This window comes from Nelumbo nucifera, chromosome 3 (assembly GCF_055504915.1).
Source record: "Nelumbo nucifera cultivar China Antique chromosome 3, China Antique-T2T, whole genome shotgun sequence".
NCBI lineage: Eukaryota > Viridiplantae > Streptophyta > Magnoliopsida > Proteales > Nelumbonaceae > Nelumbo > Nelumbo nucifera.
This window is the reverse complement of record NC_142651.1, coordinates 30,340,257-30,364,154: the sequence shown is the minus strand read 5'-3', so window position 1 is coordinate 30,364,154 and position 23,898 is coordinate 30,340,257. Positions and strand designations below refer to the sequence as shown.

The following is a 23,898-nucleotide window of genomic DNA, read 5'->3' as shown; positions in this document are numbered from 1 at the left end:
TGGAGTCCGTGCTGTTGTTCTTAGGTCTCGATGTACCGCCCTCTTGACCATTGATCCCTTTTTCTCTTCTAGTTGGTGATCTCATTCTGGTTGTTCCTGTTATGTCTGACCCTTCACCTCCTCTAGTGCAGATTCCTACTGAACGACCACCGACCCGACACGTGTATACTCATCGGTAGGCATCGGCACCTCCTCCGACTTCTACCTCGTTTACGGATCCTGTAGTTGCTTCTGTCCCAAAGTTGCCTACCTCTTCTGAACTTGATCCTCCCATTGCATTACGAAAAGGTAAAACATAGTTGTACCTTACATCCCACTTCCAATTATGTTTCTGTCCCTCATCTTTCCACTTCACATTGCCAGTTTGTTTCTTTGTTGTCCTCTATATTTATACCCAAGGATGTCCAGGAGGCTCATACTTCACCATGGTGGCATCAAGATATGGAGGAGGAACTCTCTGCTCTTCAACACAATCACATGTTGGAGCTCACCACTCTTCCTCCTGGTAAGCATGCTATAGGTTGTAAATGGGTGTATACTGTTAAATATTTACTAGATCGCAGTATGGAACTGTTAAAGGCCTGATTGGTTGCTAAAGGTTATTCTCAGTTATATGGGGTGGATTATATGGAAACCTTCTCCCCTGTGGCTAAGATTGGTTCAATTTGTGTCTTGATTTCCTTGGCAGTTATGTATGATTGGCCTTTGTTTCAGCTTGACATTAAAAATGTCTTCCTCCATGGTGACCTTTTGGAAGAGATCTATATGGAGCAACCACCAAGGTTTGTTGCTCAAGGAGAGGATGGTAAAGTGTGTAGGCTTAAGAAGGCAATTTATGGGCTAAAACAATCTCCTTGTGCTTGGTTTGGGAAGTATAGTGAAGTGGTGAAAAATTTTGAAATGAAACAATGTCAGGTCGACCACTCAGTGTTCAGTTATGATTCTAAAGCCGGGAAGATTTTATTAGTGGTTTATATGGATGATATAGTCATAACTCGTAGTGACAGATTAGGGATTGACAAACTAAAGGCCTTCTTATAAGAACATTTCCAAACAAAAGATCTTGGGAAGTTGAAGTACTTCTTGGGTATAGAAGTTGCCAGGTCGAAACAAGATATAAATTTGTGCCAAAGAAACGGGATTGTTAGGTATGAAACCAACTAAAATACCCATAGAACCAAATGCTAAATTGAGCAGTGATGCAAGTGAAATATTTGATGATCCTAGAATATAATAAACAATTAGTGGGGAAGTTGAACTACCTAACCATTACAAGACCAGACATCTCCTTTGTTGTTAGTGTGGTGAGCCAATTTATGCAAAACCCTCGAGTACCTCACTGAGATGTAGCTCTTAGAATTGTACAATACTTGAAGGGAGCTCCAAGTCGCGGGTTGTTGTACAAACCAGGGGGAAGACTTGAGATAGTTGGGTATACAAATGCAAATTGGGCAGGCTCGGTGTCTGACAGGAGATCTGCTACAGGTTATTGCACGTTTCTTGGAGGAAATCTGGTGACGTGGAAGAGTAAGAAGCAAACTATTGTGGCAAGGAGTAGTGCTGAAGCTGAATACAGGGTCATGGCACACACCACATGTGAGATTATACTGTCCCTAAACTATTCTACAAGAAGTTGGATTCTCAATGAGCAAACCTATGAGATTATACTGTGACAACCAAGCTGCAATCCACATCTCACCTAATCCGGTTTTCCATGAAAGGACAAAACACATAGAGGTTGATTGCCATTTTGTAAGGGAGAAAGTCCTTACTGGAGAGATAAGGACAGAACACGTGAGCTCAGGTGATCAATGGGCAGACTTATTCACAAAATGTTTGAGTTGAGGAAGAGTGAACTATATATGTAACAAGCTGGGATTATATGACATATATTCTCTAGCTTGAGGGGGAGTGTTAGAGTTGGTCGAGTAAGGGTAACTTAGTCTTTTCATTATAGTTTAAGTAGTGTAGTCATGTGGCAATTCTGTTTTGTTTTTTATTTTTCTTGTCCCATACTTAAGTAGGGGTATACTTGACTTTGTACCCCTATTTTAATATAATAGAGATTATGGTCGACTAGGAGGTTTTAAGACTCTCTAGTTCGACGGCTTTCTTCCTTCTTCTTTCTCTTTCTCTTTGAACCGGACTTATCTGAACCACTAAAACAGTTCTCATACCTTACCACTCACCCAATTCTAAAAGGCCCACTATTACCCATGCCACTTCCATCAAAGTTCAGATTCAATCACCTCTATCTAGAGGTGTCCAATCCTTTGCTATTAGTTTTTTAGAAGAAGACCCTGGTACTGCCCCCCAATTCCTAAAAATATCATCCACTATGAAGTCCAAAAATAGTACAAATGTTTTCACCCAATGTGCTACACTTAGAGTGATGATTTCAATTAATACCTCCCTACTTCTCTCTTTCTCCTAAAAAATTATTGCATTTGTTTCTTCCCAAAGTGCCCAAATCACAATTGTCCTTGCACATTTCCACATAATTCTGACCCTTTTTGAACATTTCATCACAAACATATCAAACAATTTGTCCAAGATAACAGGGTTGTTCCATCTGCACCCGAAAAGAGCAAAAATTCATTCCCAAATAAATCAAAAAAATGGACAAAGGATTAAGAGGTGGTAAGCAGTTTCACCATTCAATCTACACATGATACACCAGCTAGGGGACACACTGCAACATATCACAAGTATTACTGCTTCCATGGAAGACTTTCCAACAAAAACCATTGACTTTTGGAGAAGAGGGATTGTTCAACAAGGAATTAAAGAAGGATTTACAAGAGAAGCTACCATCAGGATTAGGAATGCACCAACAGACATCTCCAGCAAATTCATCAAGGACCACCCCATCCAACAAGTTCAAAAGGTTAGACACAAGGGAAATTTCAGATTCAGATTCTCTAAGATTCCTAAGGCCCAAGTTCCAGTTCAACCCAGTGAAGAGATGGGAGATCCATCATATGGATGGCCGAACCCTGCAGGAAGGTTGGGCGAAATTTCAAAAATTTCTTTTCTCCCATCTGGGAATCGCATTCCCTAATTTAGAAAACTGCATTTTCAAGGTTCGTTCTTGAATCCAAAACCAGACCAGATCTGAAACCAAAAGGAAGGAGAGGGATATACTTGATACGAAGTAGCAGTAACTCCCAATGAAGGTGTTCACGCCCAAGGAGAAGACCAAAACCCGCTTCCACTGAAGATGACACATTGTGTGATGAAGCAAGATCAGCAGGATGGCTCTTTAACAAGAACCAGGATTCTAAGGCAAGAATTGAACAGGGGCTGGTGAGCACGACTTTAGATTGTTTCTTCAACCAAGAAACAATATCAAGAACCTTTTTTTATCAATTCCACAAGTGGAAATCGAACTAGGTAGGGATGGCAAGAATATAGGAGAATTCTACAGATTGCTGTGTGTAAAACTGAGGAATTCGCCCCTATTTATAGTCTTCTTTGGATTAGCCGCCTCCTAATCTAATTAGGAGAGCGTTTCTTGATCCAAATCTGATATTTGGATCTGGACTCTTAAATGGATAAGACTTATCTTATCCTTCAGCTAATCCTAATCAGATTATAAATCAGATCTTGCCCTTTTTAATTAACTAACTTAAGCCCAGTTCGAATTGGGCTTTAGGCCCATTAAGCTTATGTGCTCACTTACTCCTTAACCTGTTGCCCAGTTGGTTCTCTTTGTATGGCGTGGGACCCTTACATCGATCTACACATCAGCCACATGGGTTCAACCCAGCCTTTGTTACAAGGCTTGGCCGAATTCACTCTAGGAGACAGTGAACCCCTGAGTCCATCACCATGGGCTCTTAATGGGCCCAACATTTTACACTAAATGGTTCTTGGATCCAGCCACCTTATAAAAACCCAAGAACTGTGGGCAGATGCAAGATTAGCCCATCATTTATTACCCTCAATGTTCTTACACTTAACCCCTTAGCCCATAATGATCAAACACCGCCCGACAAGAGAGGACCTCTCCCTCGGCTACAAGGTACAATTCTGCACTCTCTACTCACATGGATCCCGAGAATTAAAACCTTTTGCAAACATTTTTGAAACCATAATATATATATATATATATTTTGCAAAAAACAAATTTCAACGTTTGAAATCAACTGCCGACAGTTTGAGTTTCCATTAGAGAGTGCATTCCCCGATCATTCACTTTGTTCGACAAAGGGGCTGATCCTGTCACTATGATCACCCACTTAGGTGAACTCTCGGACTGTCCCAACACACCTAGGTTTAGACCCCCTCTAAGGATCTCACTGATTGGCATATCAAAGACAGCCCAATCCGACACCTAGTGCAGTACCATAATCGAGTCTAGGGGTCAGGTGTAACATTCCAGTTTTGCCCATCTATCTCCAAGGTCCAAGGCAATACTAGAATTTGGTCCGGTTCAGGGTTTCAAGAAAACCCACACTACATGTACCTCAGGTCTCACCCTAGCAGCTAAGACAAGCCACCCCAACCAACTTGGTGACGCATCAGTGTCAGCCTTGGTAGGATAAATCTCCGCAAATCTATCCAACGGCTGTGAAGATTCTAAACTAATACGAGTCTCATAAGTGTTCAGTTTAAGGGTATTACATAGAAACACACCACAATGACATGAATCAATTATGTACTTTATTCATTTACAATAAATGTCAAAAGATACATCAATCTGATTGGAGCTAAGGGCATAATTGTCTAACACCCAAAGGGTGAAGAATGTAGAAGAAAATTAGATAGTTCCCACAATGAAGACTACCAGCACTATGTGGAGTACAAGATAGTTTCCACAACATATTTCCATTTCCAGTTCCATGGGTAGTGACATGAAATTTTATTGGAGCCAACATATTCCCTAGTGAGCACTATTAGTAATATACAGAGTACAAGATATAGTATTATAAGATAAGTTGATGACAATATTGTAGATGCGTTGAGTTATAGTGTTATTGCCTGCCTAATTTACATGATTACCACTTTGAGCTATCTCAATATTCATTTCAAACATGAAGTTAAATATTAGTTTTTTGTGTAATAGATTATTTGATTCTATTACAACCATTTACATTTTTTATGAGTCCACGGTTTGCTTTAACTCATTCTATCATGAAGTTTTGGATCTTAAGGTTTAGAGGACAACTTCAAAGTGTATTCTTTTGTTACAACCTTAGTTTCTTAGCTTTGTTTACTGATTTGAAACAAGATAACAATTTAAAAAGATGTTTCTATGCTTCTTTTATCATTTCATAAAACATCATTCTATTTTTTGCATCTTTTACAATGTTTCCACCATTCTATAATTTTCACAATATTTCTGACATTTCTGACATGTTTCCTATATTTGGATGACCAACATTTCCACCAACACCAACATTTTAAACTTTTCTTTGAGAAGATTATTGTGCTTTTTTATCAATAAAATTCCTCCCTTATTTATCTTCAAAAAAAAGAGAACAATTCTTACAGAGGTTTGGGTGGACTTTGAAGGCCCTATTAAGCTCTTTTGTGACAAGCAAGTCATAATAAGCATAACAAATAATCCTATTTAGTATGATTGTAAAGCATATAGAAGTCAATCGACACTTTATACATGAAAAGTTTGCTAGTAGAGAGGTTTGTCTACCTTTTCTCAAGTTGGGTGATCAACTGACTGATTACTTAATAACCAAAGGAGTCTCTCGGTTTGAAATTAGAAGGCGACTTATGCAAGCTAGGGGTGTCAGATGTAAATCAGTCCTCTAATATCAAAGTTTAAATTCAGTGATTAGCAGAATAAAACAGATCTGAATAACTATATAAGAGAAGAAGATGGCGAAGAGAAGAGGTAAGAGAAGGAGTCGAATTAATTCTCCATTCTCCTCTAACCCTATTTTATTAAGATCTAAAAAATTAATGATAAGTATGCCCTTAAGTGGGCGGCCAGCTTGGTAGTTACATAAAGGAAATAAACAAGAATAAATAATAGGCCCATTAAGTGTGGCCCATCAACATAAAATAAAAGATATTACAAGAGAGGCTGTTAGGGCCCATTCGGCCCAGTCTCTTTACACTCCCCCTCAAGCTAAAGCATAGATGTCAATCATGCCCAGCTTGCTTATATAGTGTGTCAATTTCCCCCTTGAAACTCCCTTGGTCAAGATATCAGCCAGTTGCTCTTCTGATGTGATGAATGGTAAACAAACTTCTCCTGAAAAGACTCTTTCTCTTATGAAATGCCTATCAACCTCAATGTGCTTAGTTCTATCATGTTGAACAGGATTATGTGCAATGTTGATAGCAGCTTGGTTGTCACAATAGAGCATCATTGGTTTCTCATAGTCCATCCCCAATTCCTCTAGAAGGGATCGTAGCCATAGTAATTCTGACACACCATGAGCCATTGCCCTGTATTCTTCTTCAGCTGAGGATCTAGCAACTACTGATTGTTTCTTACTCCTCCAAAACACAATATTCCCAGCAACCAGAGCACAATAACCAGAGGTGGATCTTCTGTCATCAATACATCCTGCCCAATCTACATCAGTAAAGGCTTCCAGCTTCATGTGACCATGCTTAGCAAACAAAATACCTTTCCCTGGAGTACCTTTCAAGTAGCACAAAACCCTTTCTACAGCAGCTAGATGAGTATCTCTAGGAGAATGCATAAACTGACTAATAACACTTACTGCATAGGAAATATCTGGCCGAGTCATGCAAAGGTATAACAACTTCCCAAGCAGTCTCTGAAACACTCCCTTATCAGGCAAAGGTTCACCATCTGTGGCAGAAAGCTTATGATTAGGATCAATGGGAGTGGAGATGGGTTTAGCGCCAAGTTTACCAGTTTTAGCGAGAAGATCAAGGACATATTTGCGCTGAGATATGAAGATACCATCCTTAGATCGAGCAACTTCAATGCCCAAGAAATACCGAAGATCTCCCAAGTCTTTGATTTCAAATTCAGAGTTGAGAAATCCTTTTAGTTTGCTGGCCTCTTCAATGTCATTACCCGTGACCACAATGCCATCAACATAAACAATCAAGAAGGTCACCAGAGAGTCATTTTTCTTCAAGAATAGTGTATGATCAGATTGTGTTTGAATGTAGCCAAATGAGACAAGAGCAGCCCGAAATCTCTCAAACCAAGCCCGAGGAGATTGTTTGAGACCATAAATAGATCTGTGTAGTTTACACACTTTGCCTTTCATTTCTTTCCCGTACACTCCTGAAGGTAGAGACATATAGACCTCTTCATGTAGGTCTCCATTCAGGAAGGCATTTTTAACATCAAACTGGTGTAGGGGCCAGTCAAAAGTAGCTGCTAGAGAAAGTAAAACCCTGACTGAAGTCATCTTAGCAATAGGAGCAAATGTCTCAAGATAGTCAATGCCATACATTTGGGTGTAACCCTTAGCAACCAACCGAGCCGTAAATCTCTCAACAGAGCCATCAGAGTGATACTTAATGGTAAACACCCATTTACAACCCACTGGTTCCTTCTCTTCTGGCAAGTCCACAATATCCCAGGTATGGTTCTTATGCAATGCATCAAGTTCAGTTATCATAGCATCCCTCCATTCAGCTTGAGATAATGCTTTCGGTACAGACCTGGGTATCACATGGGAAGACACAGAGGCAAGAAAGGAGTAGTAGGAAGGGGAGAGAAGACTGTAAGATAAGTGTTTGGAGATACAATGGGCTGTACACTTCCTCTTGCCCTTGCGAAGAGCAATAGGAAGGTCAAGGTCTGGGACAGTCACAGATGGGTCAGTAGAGGGCTGACCTGTTTCCTCAGGAATGATGGGAGTGGCAAGACGCTCTTCTGAAGGAGTGGAAACAACCTGTACATGTCTGAATCTCTGCCTTTGGTACCACCTTTGGAGAGCAGGAGCAAAAGGAGGAGATGGGATATCAGAGGTAGGTCCAGTGGAAGAGGTGGACACCCCATGATCGGACTCACAAGGGATGGGAAAATGAACGGTTGGAGACACAGCAAAGGGCTCATCAGATTTCTCCCCCTTAGGAGGAATACTAAAGAAGGGAGTCAACTTGGCAAAGGTGACATCCGAGATACAAAGCGGGTGCCACGAACTGGATCAAAACAACAATAACCCTTCTGTGTGGAGGCATATCCCAGAAACACACACTTATGAGCCTTAGGTTCAAACTTGTGCCTTTGGTGACTATGAATATGCACATAGCAAGTACACCCAAACACACGGAGATGAAGAGAAAAGAGATCATCATCCGGGAAGAGAAGACTAAAAGGAGTTTTAAAGCCAAGGACCCGGGAAGGCATACGGTTGATCAGAAAGGTAGCAGTAAGAACAATATCTCCCCAAAACTTTACAAGAACATGGGATGCAAACAAGAGGGATCTGGCAACCTCAACCACATGCCTGTTCTTTCTTTCTACCACCCCGTTTTGTTGTGTAGTGTAGGAACAAGAACTTTGATGAATAACCCCAAAAGTTTCAAGATAGGTGGAGAGGGTTCTCTCAAAATACTCCTTAGCATTGTCAGAGCGGAATATTTTGATACGAGTATTAAACTGGGTGAGGATGAGTTCATGAAAATTTTTCACAATAGCTGGTACTTCATCCCTGGATTTCATGAGATAAATCCAAGTGTAACGTGAATAATCATCAATAAAAAGGATAAAGTACCTGTAACCCCCCATGGTTGGCATGTGATATGGCCCCCACACATCAGAGTGAACAATATGGAAAGGAAAAAGTGATCTTTTATTGCTAATTGAATAGGAATGTCTACAATGCTTTGCCAGCTCACATGATTCACAATGAAGACTCAATAAAGACACTCCTTTAAACATATCTGGGAACAGATGACTCAAAGCAGAAAAAGACAAGTGACCAAACCGAAAATGACATAATAAAATTTTGTTAACAGACTCTGACACGACTGATTCTAAGGCAACTTCATGAGGTGGTCCCAAAGCTTGATCTGGTGTGTCCAACAAGTATATTCCGTTCGCCTCATGGCCACTCCCAATCATCCTTTGAGACTGCAGGTCCTGAAAAACACAATGAGTGGGAAAGAAAGTTATGCTGCAATTCATTGACTTTGTTAAGCTACTAACAGATAAGAGGTTTGTGTTAAGCTTAGGGACATGAAAAACAAAAGATAAGAACAGGGTGTCAGAGGTCTTTATATCACCTTTACCAGAGATGGGGGCAAGGGACCCATCGGCAAGGGATATTTTCTCTTTCCCAGAGAGAAGGTAATATGAGCAAAATAGGTTAGATAGACTGGTCATATGGTCTGATGCACCGAAATCGATAATCCAAGGGATTTTATGATTACCTTAAGCTGAAGCATGATTTGCAGAAGCACGAGTACCTGAGTGAGCAAAAGCCGATGAGGATGATATATTGTTGGAAGGGTGAGTTGAAGAAACTGTAGCTTCCAGGTGATTTAGGAGTCTTCCATACTTCTCAAAATCCAGCTTCATTGCAACCAACTGTTCAATGGTTGATTTCTCTTCACTCTCCTTGCTTCCCTCTTCAGGTACTATAGCAGCATTAGCAGTCTTGGGTTTTCCCACCTGACTGCCCTTCTTAGGGTTATTATTGTTCTTAAACCTATCAGGGAGAAGTCCAGGATGAAGCTTCCAGCAGGTGTCCTTTGTATGTCGTGGTTTCTTGCAATATTCACACACCTGTTCTCTCTTCTCAGTAGGGCCCTTTGGTTTCATTCCCGCATGTGCAAAATGTTCTGTAGGTGGACTCTGCAACTGAACCTGCCGCCTACTCTCCTCACTACTTATCATAGCATATGCCTGTGAAAGAGTAACCTCATCCCTGGTCAAAATATTCTGTCTGATAATATCAAACTCAGGGTTGAGTCTAGTGAGATACTCAAACACCCTATTTCTCTCCACCAGCTTTCTATACATTTCAGCATCCTTTTTACTCTCCCATACCACTGTCTCCATAACATCAATTTCCTGCCATAGGGATTTTAGTATAGAGTAGTAGATTGCCACACTCTTCTCCCCCTATCTCAGGTTTTTCACATCACTTTTCAATTTGTACGCTCTGGCTACATTCAATTTCTGTGAGTAGGTCTCAGTTACATTGTCCCATATCTCCTTGGCCGAAGACATCCAGAGATAGTGCTGGCTTATATGGGGTTGCATAGAGTTAACCAACCATCCTATAACAGTGTAGTTCTCTTGCATCCATTTTTCAAATTCAGGGTCTATCTCTTCGAGTTTCACCTTACTGCCTGTGAGATACCCGAGTTAACATAGATTTTTATAGACTGTGCCCAAGCAAGATAGTTCGTCCCATCTAGCTTAATTGTGGTCATACCAGTCAAAACGGAATCTACTGAGGCAGGTCCAGAAACCGGCACCTGCTTGAACTCACTTCCGTATGTCTCCATTAATCAAACGGAAATCAAAGAACAAAAAATTTTGACTATGTAAACTTACTTGAAGCCAAACCAGAACTTGGGTGCTTGAAAAACTAGGGTTTTGCTCCGTCCAGCAGATGGGAGGAAGAGAGAAGAGGCTGCCGCACCTACCAAACTCTTCCAAACCTGAACCGCCCTCCTTTAGCAGTCACAAGACACCTTCCAAGCATAGAGCGCCACACCCGAGCTTCACCTTTCCTGGTAACCTCGAAAATCTCTAGTCGGCTAGGGTTTCGGGCAACAACAGAACAACACTTATTGGCAAAATCTAGCCAGAACTAAACTCTCCAAACCCTTCTACCAACTAGGCAAGTGATTCTCTATACTATAGAGAACCTATCTCTCCATACACTCTCTTGATTTTAGAGTGTACAGGAACGAAGAGAAAGAAGGAAGAGGTACTAAACCTGCTCTGATACAAAGATGTAAATCAGTCCTCTAATATCAAGTTTAAATTCAGTGATTAGCAAAATAAAACAGATTTGAATAACTGTATAAGAGAAGAAGATGGCGAAGAGAAGAGGTAAGAGAAGAAGGAGTCGAATTAATTCTCCATTCTCCTCAAACCCTATTTTATTAAGATCTAAAAAATTAATGATGACAAGTATGCCCTTAAGTGGGCGGCCAGCTTGGCAGTTACATAAAGGAAATAAACAAGAATAAATAACAGGCCCATTAAGTGTGGCCCATCAACATAAAATAAAAGATATTACAAGAGAGGCTGTTAGGGCCCATTCGGCCCAGTCTCTTTACAGTGTCGAACAATTTCACCTAGCTTGAAGGATAGTGTTAAGAAGCGCTTGGCTATGGGCATTTTTGTCTATTTTATGCTTTATACTAATCAGGGGTATTTACGTAATCTTCTACATTAGAAATAAAAACAAATGAAGTAAGTAGTACTTCAATTTCTTTCCCAAATTCCAACAGTTTATAACACTTTCAATTCCCCTAATTTGAAAGGGTTCTCAGATATGAATTCAAGTGAATCATCAATATCACAAACTTGCATGCATCTCAATAATAAACAGAGAAAATGAACAGCTGACCCATAATCTAGTATACCTTCACAACAAAAACGTTACAGGAGGAAACCTCCTCCAAATATTTTTTGTGGACGGAATCAAGGTACAAAACATCAGAAAAGCCTTTGGCCTTGGCCAAACTTTGTGCCTTCAAAACCTATATACAACAAAAACTAAAGTATCAAAAAACATGAATATACTAGAAACAGATGCAAACATGGACATGAAAAGAACTGAATGTCTGCAAGCAGTATTTGCTTTTGAGTCAAGGACTTTTCATGGTTCTAAAGGAGACACCTATGCATTAAGGGGCTTTCTGGATGCACCTTATTGTCATACCTTTTGTTGTATATACATGTTTGGTGCCTTCTTAGTCAAGTGAAAAAGGCAAGATTGAAAAGGCCATTACCCAAAGTTGGTCCCAGCTATCTGGGGTCTTGGGAGGGATAGGCTGGGTAAGATCCTAAAATAGTTGTTTACTTGGTTGGGAAGACAACCTGTAAGTAAGAGCTTACCGAAGCATAGTTTCCTATAGTCTTTACACCTCCAGTTCCACCAGGAGTTGCACGATGAAATTCATTCTCAACCACCAAATTTATTGGTGCCAAACCTTCCTGTCAGCAATTACATACACATTGTTCATAATGACCAAGAAATGAGTATATGTCAGGCAAAATTATATGATGAAACTATGAAAATGAAAACAAAATGAAAAAGAAATAAAAGAAAACAAGTGTCAAATGTCAAGGAAGGAAAAGCATTCCAAGAAAAATGCTAAAAACATAAGAGTGATAATACCTATAGACTTGGGTTAGACTGTATAGTCCTAAAAAATAAATTTGCAGAACTATGGGTCCATTTGGTTCGCAGTTGGAATCGGAATCAGAACCAAAATCCTTCGTAATTGGAACTGGAATGGTCTATACCAATATAGTCTGTTTGGTTCAGACAGGAATCTGGAATTGGAATTGAAATCAGCTGGAATGGGATTTCATTCCCAAGGGAGGGGGAGGGAATGGCCCAATGTTTTAAAAGCACAAGGCGCAAAAAAAGCGCAAGGACCGATTTGCACATGAGGCACTAGGCACAAGGTGAGGCATGCGCCTTTTTGAAGCAAGGCGCAAAATTACAAAAAAATGCTAAAAATTAAAAAAATGTCAGAAAATTCAAAAAAGATGCCAAAAAATCGAAAATATTAAACATAATGTTAATAAAAAATACAAACTTAAATTTTAAAATAAATGTTTTAAAAAACCTATTATCTAAAATTAAAATATATAAACATAACATGTAAAGTGTAATCAAATGAAAATTTAAAAATAAAAGCAAACATATAAAGAATTTTCAATCATGTGAAACCCACAATCTCTTTTTTCCTCAATTGCATTACTTCAAGTAGCTAATGTGATGTAAAACATATTGCATTCTTGATTTTGTGAGTTACCTTTGTACCACACCCCTCGAGGCAAGCCCGAACAAGTCCATGTTAGGGTCTTAAATTCTTATTTCTCACATAAAAATAATGATTTTATAACTTTAATTGCCTTTTAAGAAGATATTTTATTGGAATGAATGAATGAACAACATTAGAAAATAGGGGGGTCTCGAAGCTATGGTGAGCGAGCGAAGCGAGCGAAAAGGCCTTCCCCTGATGCCTTTTGGCTGGTTGCAGCTACAAGCTTACACCTCAGATCAGTGTTTTAAAAGGCATGGGAGGCGTACGCGTGGAGGCGCGCCTCCAGGCGGCGCTCCCAAAATGCCCTGAGGCGTATGCCAGAGGCGCTGACACCTCTGAGGCGTACGCCTCTTGCGCTTTTTTCATGAGGCATGCTAGAGGCGTATGCCTCATGCGCCTCATGCACCTCATGCACATCTAATATAAAAAGACAGAAAAAAAAAGAAAAAAAAAGAAAAAAGGAAAGGAAAGGAAAGGAAAAGAAAGGGAAGGGAAAGAAAAAGAAAGAGAAGAAAAAAAAAGAGAAAAGTAAAGGAAAGGGAAGGGAAGAAAAGATAAGGGGAAAGAAAGTGGTTTGCCCCTTTCCCCTTCGACTAGGGGGCTTCGCCCCCCAGACCCCCCGCTCCCTTTTCAATGCAGCCCTATTTGTTTTTTTTTTTGAGTTAGGGGGGTCTTGCTCCGCTTTGGTGAGTGATCGAAGTGAGCTTGCCTCCACTTTGACAAGACCCCCCCTTTGAACTAATGTTATGCATCTTTATTCTTCTTAATATAAAGGACTTTTATTAAAAATAAAGAAAAAATGAGATCCCCCCTTCCTCTTCATCCTCCTCCTAACCGCCCCCCCCCCCCCCCCCCCTCCTCTCAAGGACGCTATGCCTCCTTGTGTTCGGGAGGCTTACGCCTCTTGCGTTCTGAACTACGCCTCACGCCTCTAGGTAGTGGAACGCCTCGCAGTCACGCCTCCACGTTTTAAAACATTGCCTCAGATTTGGTAAGGTGTATACCTCATCTAGACATCACTAAAATTCTGAAAAAGAAATTAAAAATAAAAAATATATATTGGTATGTGATATTCCTTATTGTTCAAAAAGAATGTTTTTGGTTGGTTACGATTAAAAAATTATAATTTAAATTAAACAATCTCTCATAGTCGTAATATCTTTTTTAACCCATAACAATCTATAATTTGCTTTTCATTTACCAAATATAATAATCCTAATGTGACAGTCTATGTTATAATGTACCATATGTTAGAATACCATCTTCATTTATATATACACCCATTATAATTCAATGTCTTAAATATCTCATAATATCTATTTTTTTAATTACCAAACTTCCATTGTACAGATTTGCTGGCTTGCTGGAGCGAAAGCTCCCACACCCCTGACCAGGGGTAAATGCCCCTTAGAAGACCATAATAGAAAAATATGGTAAATGCACCCAGCCACATAAGACCATAATAGCAAAATACAATATTCTACACAGTAGTTATAAATGTAAAATAAAATATAAAATAATTTGTTTATGAAAGGCATAAATTGTATCCTGAAATGTATAAACACTATAAGTATATACTTAAATATATGTATTGTATATTGTATATACACACATTATTTCTGAAAGGAAATGAAGGCATCCTGAACTTAATCTACATTTTGATAACAGGCAAGCAAAAGAAAGCAAGTTAATCAGCAAACCTTGAAATAGTTCCCAACAGGAGAAACATAAATTAGAAAGGTGTATTCAGGAGCAGGCGCCAAACCAAGAACAGCTCCACTTCCCATGAGCAGTGGCCGGATATACAAGGAGCCTTTACCCGGAGGAGGAACCTGTAGCAAAGTATTCAAGCTTGTAAGATGACCAATGCAATACAAGTTGTGACGAATATCTTGAACTACCAAAAGAAATGGCAAGTTACCCAACGTTTATTTGCCAACACAGTCATCTTTGTGGCCTCCACAAACTGTTCAGTGGTTGGAGCAGGCATGCACATTCGCTCTGCACCCATCCTCATCCGTAATGCATTTTCATCCGGACGAAATAGTAAAATAGAACCATCTAGTTTCCTGTATGCTTTCAAACCTTCAAATAATCCCTAAAGGCAAATAAAAAACTAATACTCTTAGAGATTTCACTGAACTCTGAAGTAATGCTACTTGACGAAGCTAATATATGTAGTATTAACATAGATACAAAGTAAACATTGTGTGGATACCAAAGTTACTCAGGAAAAGCCACTAGAGGGTGTTGTTCCTGGTCAATACGTGGGCTTTGACATAGTTCAAAGGAACATCCATAAACACCACCCTGAGGAATCTTTTTGAGGTGTTACATTCATCCCCCTTAAACCCCCAGCCAAAGGGACCCTATTGTGTGGGTTGCTGAACAGATTTTTCTAGATTTTGATGGAAGTGCACATGGAAACCAAGGACCAGCAGGCATCAGAGGTGTTTTTACTGACCATAAAGGTCCAACTCAGGATTTCAGGGGGCCAATTGCTGACATTGATGCCTCTAAAGTTGGAGTGGTAGCCTTCCTCACAATTTCAAGAATTTCCATGCAAATAAGACTGCAGTCCTTGTTAGTTTTTGGAGATTTGACAAAAGCCATCATGTGGTCCAAAAAGAGCTGGGGTGGGTTCATGGAGATTGAAATATCACCTAAATGAGGTAAGAAATATCCTAAGTTCCCAACTAAGCTCCAGAGGAACACATTGATGATGAATCTGGTTGCTGATGGGCTAGCTTGGGCAAGGGTACAAAGGTTCTTTCTGTACAGCGACAGCTCTATTGTCCAACTTTTTATTTCAGGATGCAGCTGCCATAGTACATCTTGTATAATCCTCCAGAACACTTTCTCTTTTCAACTAATTAGATATTATAGTTACCTTCCTATAAAGTGGATTCTTATAAGATATGGCATCCCAACAATATTTTATCATAAGCACATAGCAATTGACATCCTAATAATCAGAAGCCATTGTTAGTAAAAATACATGACAGTCTGAAATCACCTACAGTAGAAGAAACAATGGAGAATTCTGACCTTCTCCATATCTACTTTACACAGCAAACCAGCCCTTCAACTTCTTTTCCTTGAATCGATTAGTTCATTAGCAATGAGAACCCCATCTACAATCAATTAGTTCAACTCAGGCCTTCTAATGTACTTGTCTCATGTCATAACCATAGTTGTCAAGGCGCCCTGAGGATCACCTTGTCCAAACATCTACATATTTATATATAAGACACCACATAATATTTTTATATTTTTATTTTGTGTTATAATAATTTTTTTTTGTTGATAAGCAACAAGGAATTTTATTAAATGATATAAATAGCAATATACAAAGAGTGACAATCCCTTTACACTTACAAGTACAAAAGAGCCCATGAGAGCATAGCCCCTGCTATCTCTCACCAATTACATTATAAAATTGTTGCATCACATCGTACCCAAAAAAAAACATGATTCCTGTTAACTCCTTGCTTTGCAACAAAATCAGCCAAGGAGTTTGCAGACCTCTATATTCATCTAATTTTCAATTGCATGTTTCTTTACAGCCATTTGAATTGTTTAATCTCATTCTTAAAGATCCAAAAATTTTCTCCTTATTCACAACCAACTTATCACCACCTTTGAGTCCCATTCAATGATTAGTTTCTCCCCTTTCGTATCAACAGCTTTTTGCACTCCATAATCCCTAAAGGTCCCTCCTATCCCTTAAGGCCCTTTCTTATTTTGATAAATACCTGAAGGCCCAGGGCCCCATATTCCCAAAACTGATGCCATCAAAATTACGTTTAACAAATGCCCTTTCTGGAACAACCCAATTTCTCATATATATCAAAAAAAAAAAAAAACAACCCAATTTCTCATCACCATTGCCTTCTTCATACTAGAGCACCCACTTTATCCCACTTCCTAATCACTTCAGCAAAAGAGAAATGTGAAAACAACTCCATAGTCTTCACCCAATTAACCACCTTGAACAGAATGCTCTGTATAATATTCTCTTACTCCTCTCCTTTCTTCAAATACTCTAGCATTCCTCCCCTCCCAAATAGTCCAAATCAAGGCAGCCTATGTACACTTCCACATTATTCACCCCCTTCTTTCAGAACATCTAAAAGTAGTTGGATGAAACGACCTGCCCATGAATGACAGAAAATTCCACCTACACTCAGAGAGAGAGAGAGAGAACCTTTCCTAAATGTGTAGGACAAATGGACAAGAGATTAGTTAGTGAAAGAAAAGACTTGATATAGTAGATATTAGTACACTAAATTGTTCATTTTGTGGGTTTATAGTTTGTTTTTATTATTTCATTCTTTATTTGTCTTCAATTGATACACAAGCAATGATATAGTCTTGAACCCTTTAAGACTTTAAAACCTGAACTGATAAGAAAGAATGAATTTGAAGAATGAAGATTTTATCCCCTCCAGGGGCTAAGATGGGCCAAGCAATTGGGTTTTCAACAGTTAGAAGTGGAGGGAGATTCAAATTTAGTAGTAGGTTGGCTGCAATTAGACCTGTTCATGGGCCGGGTGGCCCGACGGGCCGGGCCGGGCCGGGCTGGCCCCCGGACGGGCTTGAACAGGTATATGGGCCCGCGGGCTTGACCTCGGGCCAAAAAGCCCGGCCCGCAATAAATTCGAGCCGGGCTCAGGATTTGCCAAAATAGCCCGGCCCGAGCCCGGCCCGGCCCGATTTATAACTGAACCTAAGTAAAAACCCTAGTCCCTAGTTGAGTACCCTCTTTTTTTCTCCTCTTTGCCTCTTTCTCTTCTCTTTTCCAGCCGAACCCTTCTTCTCCAATCTCCACATCCTCCACAGTCCACACTCCACAGTTCTCAGGCAGCCACAACCGGCGAGGCGGCGAACGATCACCGGCGCAACAACTCCGGCGGCGGCGGTGAGCTCTCTTTCTCTCTCTCTCTCTCTCTCTCTCTCTCTTTCTCAGACACGAACTAATCATTGTCAAAATCACAGGTCAGGCTCGCAGCTCACAGACCACAGTCATCGATTCACTGCGAACTCTCCGACGAATACAATCACCGGCGGCGGCGGTGAGTCCTCTTTACCATTTTATTCTATTACAATATTTAGTGTTTACTGTTTACAATGTTTAGTGTTTACTCTTTACCATTTTATGCTATTGTTTGTCTTACTGTTTACAATGCTATTGTTCTATTACTGTTTACAAATTACAACAGAATTTGCGACAACAATAGAATCTTAACTATTTGCTCAAGATACAAGCATTAACAGGTGCTTCTTCCAAACAATTTTCACATAGTACCATCACTGACCATTCCAATTGTCACCTTCCACACTTGACACTTCCTCGTGTGGTGTATAAATATATACCGGATTAAATAACTTGTTGCCAACCGTCCAAGTATAAATGGTGAAGGTTGATCATTTCAATAAGTAATACACTATAACACTAATACGTAGACAAAACAACTTGATATAAGATAGAGAAACTCACTGTCAAGTGTCAAAGTGTCAAGCAACATCACCCATGATCATCATATATCATTCTCACTGTGCAAACAACTAGCCATCCTTTATATTAGAATTAGAAGGTCTTCCAATGTTGAATTGCCGGTTGCCACTCCAGTTCTTTCAGCAGATCATCAATAGCCATTCGGTCTTGATGAATCAACGCCTCCTCCCACCAACTTTCTTTTCTTGCAAACCTTCACTTTATTTATTTAGAAGTTAGGACGAACGAGAAGAACTTCAGCAATGCAATTAATATCCAACTGTGCTATATGTTGTCACAACTTCTATTAGAACTCTGAGAGTTGGGAACTCGGGTTTCTCCAGTTTTGGATCCATTCATAATTTCATCTTTCCCATCATCTTTTGGGTCCAGATCTTGAGTGGTAGGAGAAGACAGCAACTCATGGTATGGTGCTGCTAACATGGAAAGTTACTCGATTAATCTGATGGAAATCATGATAGGAGGGTTTCCGGATACACAGGTGACAGGACAATTCAGTGGACATTGGAAAGAGGGTTTGCATGTGGAACCCATTCTCACTCTGCCAAGGGTGCCTCTTTCCTTGTCAGTGGATAAAGTTTTCTGTAGATTTTCAGTGGGGTTTTGAAAGTAAGCCTACAGTTCTGTTTTCCAAATTTACTTACTGCTGAAAATAAGGCAATGGCGGCAAGATACGCTTGGAGATCATGCACGAGGTGGAAGTGTCTGAAGACATCATTGCGTCTAGTGTTTCATGTAGCTAAAGTTGGTCTGTTGGTGCTGCTTGAAGAATTGGTGGGTATTAGCATCAATCTAATCTTGATAGAGACTCTTTTGGCGGTGCAGTCAGAGGGTTCATCTTTTCTTTTCTTTTCATTCATTCATTTTTTTTTTTTTTTTGCTATTTTTTGAGGGAGGTTGCATTGAGGTTGTTGGGGGTTGGGGTCCATGTGTGCTGTATCTGACTGTAACCTGAATCTGGGCCACAGGGAGTTATCACTTCAGAGAGCTAACTTACTTTTGGTGCTACAAGTCCTAGAGGCTCCATGGAAGAGTGTGGCTTATGCAGCTGTGAAATGTCACATTCTCAGAAGGTGGATTTGTTTCAGGTTTTGATGGGCAGATGGTTGTAGCAAAGGAAGGGGAGTTGTTTAGGTAAGAAGGCCCTCTGTTGGTTGATGTGCTTTTCTGATGCTGATAACGATCTAAGCATCAATACAAGGCTTCTTCTTTAGAAGAAGAGGGGAGATTCTTAGATTATTGGAGGTGGTGTCACTGATGAATCTGAAATTGGGGTTGCTAGAGGAAGCGAAAGAACCACAAGTACATCAAGCATTCAAGGTTGAAAAACTATTACCAATTAAGGGAATCATTACATAAATGAATGTTGTAAAGTCATTGGGTTTTTTCTTTTTAGGTGGCAAAGAACTACTAAAGTTATGTTCAGAAGGTTGGGACTTGGGAGATGAAGAAGATAGAATAAGTGAAACTAGGGAGGCTGGCTTAGCTAAGGAAAGGACAAGTACAGAGGCTTTGGAACCTGAAAATGTTGATGAAGTTGAGGGGCTACTCAAGGTTGTTGGGGGTTGGGTCCTTGGTACATGTTGTAACCGAGATCATTTTTCCCCCAAGCATTAAGGTTGAACTCAGCTCTTTTATATTGAATTTATATTCTTTTTTAATGTAAATAAATTATGATTTATATTGATTACTGAATTTAGAATTTATATTCCTTTTTTAATGTAAATAAATTTTGATTTATATTGATTATTGAATTTAGAATTTATACTGAATTTATATTCTTTTTTAATGTAAATAAATTCTGAATTATTATTGATTATTGAATTTAGAATTTATACTGAATTTATATTCATTTTTAATGTAAATAAATTCTTATTTATATTGATTATTGAATTCAGAATTTATATTGGATAATCTGCAATTGTTTTTTTTTTGCAGATTCAGAAATTATATTCTTTTTTAATGTAAACAAATGATTATTTTTCTTTTAGTTTTTTATTTAATATATGCTTGTCTTATTGATAAAATTAGAATTCATTATGCAGGTTATTTCATATTTAATAATTACTATCATGTCAATGGCAAGTGAAAATGCGGCTGTTGGAGTAGATATAGTTGATGATGACTATCAAGAGTTTGACCAGACTTCCACTAAGAAAAGATTGACATCTAAGGTGTGGGAAGAAATGGAAAAGATTAATCGGAGAAGGCACGATGTAAGCACTGCATGAAAATATTACAAGGTAAGTCAAGTAAGGGAACTATTCACTTGAAGCGTCATTTAGAGCGTTGCCCTAGACGTAGAATTCAGGACATTAGATAGTACAAAGTAATTACTCAATCAAACACTGATGGGAGTACTTCTTTGAAAAACTACAAGTTTGATCAACAAGAATCTCGTAGGGCATTATCAATTTTTCTTGTATGTGGAAAACACCCTTTTACTACTGTTAAAGAACCTGGATTTAGATTCTTTATTCAATCTATAAATCCTGAATTTAAAAATGTGAGTAGGCATACTGCTAAAAGAGATATCATGTCTAGTTATGTGAAAGAGAGAGAGGGTGTGAAAAGTGATTTGTCTAATATACTTGGTCGGATTTGTTTAACTTCTGATAATTGGAGATCTGAGCACACTGATGATGAATTCATGTGTATAACTGCTCATTGGATTGACAACAATTGGAAGTTACAGAAAAGAATTATTCGCTTTAAAGCTTTGGCACCTCCTTTTGATGGACTATCTTTAGTAGATGAGGTGGCCATGTGCTTAAGCGAATGGAATATCGATCAGAAAATTTTTAGCATCACATTAGATAATGCCAGTTACAATGATGTGATAGCTAACTCTTTGAAATTGAGATCTTCAATACATAAATCTTTGGTGTGTGGTGGTGATTTTTTCAAAGTTCGTTGTTGTAGCCATATTTTGAATCTTATTGTGCAAGCTGGTTTGAATATTGTTGATGATGTTGTTTCTAAGATTCGGGATGGTGTGAAAAATATAAAGAAATCAGCTGCCCGGAAGCATAGATTTTATGAACTTGCTGAAAAAAGTTTTCACTTAAACACAACTAGAAGATTGAGGTTAGATATGTGTGTGAGATGGAATTCAACTTATTTGATGCTTGAACATGCCATTTATTATAAGCAAGTCTTACAACATTGGGGGCAAAGGGATAATATTTTTAAAATGTTTATGCTTTCGGAAGAAGAATGGGGAAAAGTGGATAAACTTCACAAGTTCTTAAAGGTTTTTTATGATGTTACTTGCATGTTTTCTGCCACTAAGTACCCTACTTCAAACATTTACTTCAAGGGAGTGTGGATGATTCATAGACATTTGATGTTAGTGAGTAAGGAACCTCAGAATTTTATGACTGACATGGTTAGAAAAATGAAGGAGAAATTTGATAAATATTGGGCTGAATATAGTATGATTTTGTCTTGTGCTGCTGTGTTGGATCCTCGTTGCAAGATTAGGTTAGTGGAGTATTGTTTTGATAAACTTTATGGGGATGAAGCTGAGGAGCATGTTAATGCTATAATTAAAATTCTCCATGATTTGTTTAATGAATACAAAGAAAATTTTTCCTCCACCTCCTTTGTTGGATCTTCTAGTCAATTTGACATGAGTGAGAGAAATGATGATGGTGATGGGTTTGAGGATTATGAACAATTTTTGAATTCAAAAAGAAAGATTCAAAGTGAAAAAACTCAGTTAGACCTTTACTTGGAGGAACAAAACCTTGATATCAAAGCAGATGTTGATGTTTTGGAGTATTGGAATAAGAGTTCACTTAGGTATCCTGAATTGGCATCAATGGCTCGAGATATTTTGGCTATTCCTATTTCCACAGTTGCATCCGAATCTGCATTTAGCATTGGAAAGAAGGTGATCAATCCTTGGAGAAGTTCACTTAAGTCCAAGACAATTCAAGCTTTGGTTTGTCTTGAAGATTGGCTTCGTAAACAAGGCCTTGTATTAGGTAATTTTTTTTATTTATTGTTTATTAAAATATATGATTCATTGAATTTTTTCTAATAGATTTTCCAATTGTATGCAGGGGGATCAAGCTTGTTAAGGGCTTCTTCAAGATCAAGCTTGTTAGAAGAGGATGGAGAATCAAATAGTAGTGATGATGATGATGAAAATGTTGAACTTGATGATATGTTTTAGGTATTATAATAACATATATTTCCATTATTTATTTGTCATTTGACATGATAACAAATTACATATGTGACATGGGTACTGAATTTATCTCTTATTTTCTTTTGTAGGATGGCTTGGAACTTGGAAGTTGGAATGTTCAATCTTGTTGGTGAATTCAAGAATGAATGGAGATGGCTAGAAGCCTAGAACATGTTTTATTTGATATGGTCATATGGGCAATGAAGTCTTTTATTTTATTTTTTAGAATAGCTTAGAACTTGAGAGTTGGAATATTCCATCTTGTTGGTGAATTCAAGAATGGATGGAGAATATGTTTTATGGATTTTGTTTGTTTTATTCAGATTATTTTTTTATGACTTTGGAGGAACATGAACTTGAAGTTATATGAATTTAGTTTTAGTGTGTGATGCTATTTGTAGGAAATATGAACCTATATGATTTTCTCTTATGTGTTTTATTTCAGGTTTGCCTTGGTTGTATAGAAACAACCAAACAACAGGGAGGATATTAAACAACCTTAAAGAAGGTTGTTGATTGAATTGATTCACTTGATTGTAAGAAAAAAATAATGAAATTAAAATGGGTTATGTGATGCCCATTTGAATAAATTTTTTGATTTAAGAATGTAAAACTGTGTCTATTTAAATAGGGGAAAAATATCTGAATTAAAATAGATAATGTAGGAAAAAATTTAAATTTCTTTTATTAGGTTGGGCCCGGGCTCGGGCTTGGGCTTCGGGCTTTTTGTCAGGGCCGGGCTCGGGCCCAAGTTCTAGGCCCGTTGGTCGGGCCGGGCTCAGGCTCGGGCCTATCATTTTTTCGTTAATGAAGACTAAAAGCCCGGCCCGAGCCCGGCCCATGAACAGGTCTAGCTGCAATCAAATTGTTTGGGAACATGGTCCCTTAGACAACCTGTAAGGGAATTATTGAGCCTCACAAGGGAGCTGGGTGCACAAGTTTATTGGTCTAGGAGGTCAGCAAATGCTTTAGCTGACAACCTAGCAAAACAAGGGGTGAATCGGGAGGCTTTGTTTTGGGCAGTGTTGTAAGTTATTTTTTAGGGTAAATTACAAAGACCCCCTGTACCATGGGGTTTTATGACAAAGACCCCCCTGTACTATGACCGTGAGACAAAGACCCCCTTCTGTTAGCCTTCCATTGAAGTCCGCCATTGCAATATTTTTTAACCCCCATACTACCCTTGTAATAAACAATTGGGAGAAAAACACTGTTCATCTTCCCCAACCTCACAATACACGAACAGCAGTGGCTGTAATCC

The 23,898-nt window shown here is 38.9% G+C and overlaps 1 protein-coding gene across 1 annotated transcript in view; it reads right to left on the bottom strand.

The window, feature by feature from the left end:
- The window catches only part of LOC104613172 (branched-chain amino acid aminotransferase 2, chloroplastic-like), a 66,271-nt gene that overhangs the window by 26,323 nt on the left and 16,050 nt on the right, over positions 1–23,898 (bottom strand). The window contains exons 4-7 of the mRNA XM_010280923.2: positions 14,846–15,022; positions 14,625–14,756; positions 11,984–12,082; positions 11,509–11,625 (exon numbers count right to left, since the gene is read on the bottom strand). Of these exons, the coding sequence (XP_010279225.1) occupies positions 11,509–11,625; positions 11,984–12,082; positions 14,625–14,756; positions 14,846–15,022 (525 nt within the window). The remainder of the gene's footprint in view (positions 1–11,508; positions 11,626–11,983; positions 12,083–14,624; positions 14,757–14,845; positions 15,023–23,898) is intronic.